Raw genomic sequence first — 1,879 nt, forward strand, 5'->3', positions numbered from 1 at the left:
TGTTGGTGATTTAACATAAATAATTTCAATTTTCAACCATTCAGTAAATACACCCACACATAGCAATAAACATATTAAAACGTAAGATTCGTGGTTCGATTCGTGAATCGTTGAGCTTGATTCGTGAATCGAATCGGATCATCACCTAAGCAATGATCCACAGCCCTACTCAGAAGGTTGTATCCACACCTGAGCAGCGTGCTCACACAGGCATGGAGGAGAATCTTCTTCTATTGTATTTTTACTGCTTATTAGCACTTCTCCACCGCCTACTATATGGAGAACCTTGGAGCAAAATGTCAAAGTTGTGCAAATCCCCCAAATCTTGCTCCAGGCTTTTTTGTTTCCATGACTCTGTTCCTTTGTCTGTCTGGGTGTCATACTAGTCCGACTGGGCACAAGCCGCATGATTCATTTCTTTTTCGTGATCATGTTAGACCCTTTCGTGCTTTGTGCCAGTTCTCTTATGCAGTCAATGGTTACTCTTTAAGAAGTTATTTATTGTCTTATTGCTTTTCAGTTCATTAGTTTTTTACCTCGTGGTAGTTTATTTCAGAAATACACTTTCACAAAACTACACATGACTCGCCTTATGTCTTCCCACCTTATAGTGATTTTTTTGGAGTTGGGCTGTGAGCTTGGACATCGGCCCTGTGAGCTTGAAGTTGGACTAAGAGATAGGAGCTGGGCTGTGAGTTTGATGCTGTACTGAAAGCTAGGAGCTGGACTTAGAGCTTGGAGATGGACTGCTAGTCTGGTGCTGGGCTTGGAGAGCTTGGAGTGAGTCAGAGGGCTTGGAGCTGGACTGCGATATTGGCACTGGTCTAAGAGGAACACATGAACAGAAGCAGGAATCCCAACAGTTTAGGTTAGTTAAAAGTACAAAAGTGTCAATGTTTAAAAAAAAAAAAAGTTGTCTTTGTTTTTCAAAGTGTTTGTGTATGTAACTGTGTGTAGGGATGGGATGTATCATGACCATCACCTAACAAGATCCAGTAGGACATTACTGTACAACTTGTTCATATTTTACAGACTTTAATAATGATTTTCACAAAAAATAAAATGTATTTTAATGTATTTTGAAACTTTAAAGTCTAAAATAAAACTGTCTTGTAAGAGACAACTTGGATATCCTTTTTTTATTTATCTGGAGCTGAAACAATAGAAAAAGCAACATACACATAAGTATTATGATAAATGACTACATACAAAGTTTTTTTTAATTCAATCCAAACTTAAAATTACACAAACATTATCTTTACAGAATTGGAAGAATTAAACACAAACCCTGAAAACAATCAACTATTGTCTAAAAGAAAAATAAAGCATGGTTCTCCAAAAAATCTTGCATTTCCTGTTTTATTTTACAATTACTTACTTTGTAAAAACAGATCTACAGACTACTTGATGAGCTCTTACTTGAAGGTGATCAGATAATCTGGATAGGCTTGGTCATCATGGAACACAACATACATGCTGGGATTACTCGTATTGTCCACCACGCTGTCACAGCGCTCATTGGGTTGTTGGGCGTTGCGTGGTGGAGGTACCTTCATTCCACTTTGACCCTGAGCGTAGACGCCAGTCAGCACCCGAACCACAAACATCAGCTGAGAGCCGTCAGCACCTGGCTTGGAGTAAGTGCTTTGTGCTGAGTAAGACGCATTTACAGCAAAGTAGGTTCCTTCTCCATAAAATGTCGCTGAAACAAGGAATAGAGGTCAAAAACTTCACTGTGCTTGATTTATCCTCCATCTGCTGCTTTGAAAAATGCATTGTTAGCTCACGGTTTTGTTATGAGATTTGTGCTTTTACCCATTACTCTCATTATAGCAAAAAACAATTGACATTTTTTTTTACAGTTAAAACTATCAACAGA

General features: G+C 38.3%; 1 protein-coding gene across 1 annotated transcript in view; it reads right to left on the bottom strand.

Annotated features, from left to right (window-relative positions):
- Positions 1-632: 632 nt before the first annotated feature.
- Positions 633-1,879, bottom strand: part of LOC112156301 (protein mono-ADP-ribosyltransferase PARP14) — a 12,346-nt gene continuing 11,099 nt past the window's right edge. The window contains exon 14 of the mRNA XM_024288535.2: positions 633-1,702. Coding sequence (XP_024144303.2) covers positions 1,416-1,702 — 287 coding nt within the window. The 3' untranslated portion in view covers positions 633-1,415. The remainder of the gene's footprint in view (positions 1,703-1,879) is intronic.

This window comes from Oryzias melastigma, linkage group LG18, assembly GCF_002922805.2.
Source record: "Oryzias melastigma strain HK-1 linkage group LG18, ASM292280v2, whole genome shotgun sequence".
In the NCBI taxonomy this organism is placed as follows: Eukaryota; Metazoa; Chordata; class Actinopteri; order Beloniformes; family Adrianichthyidae; genus Oryzias; species Oryzias melastigma.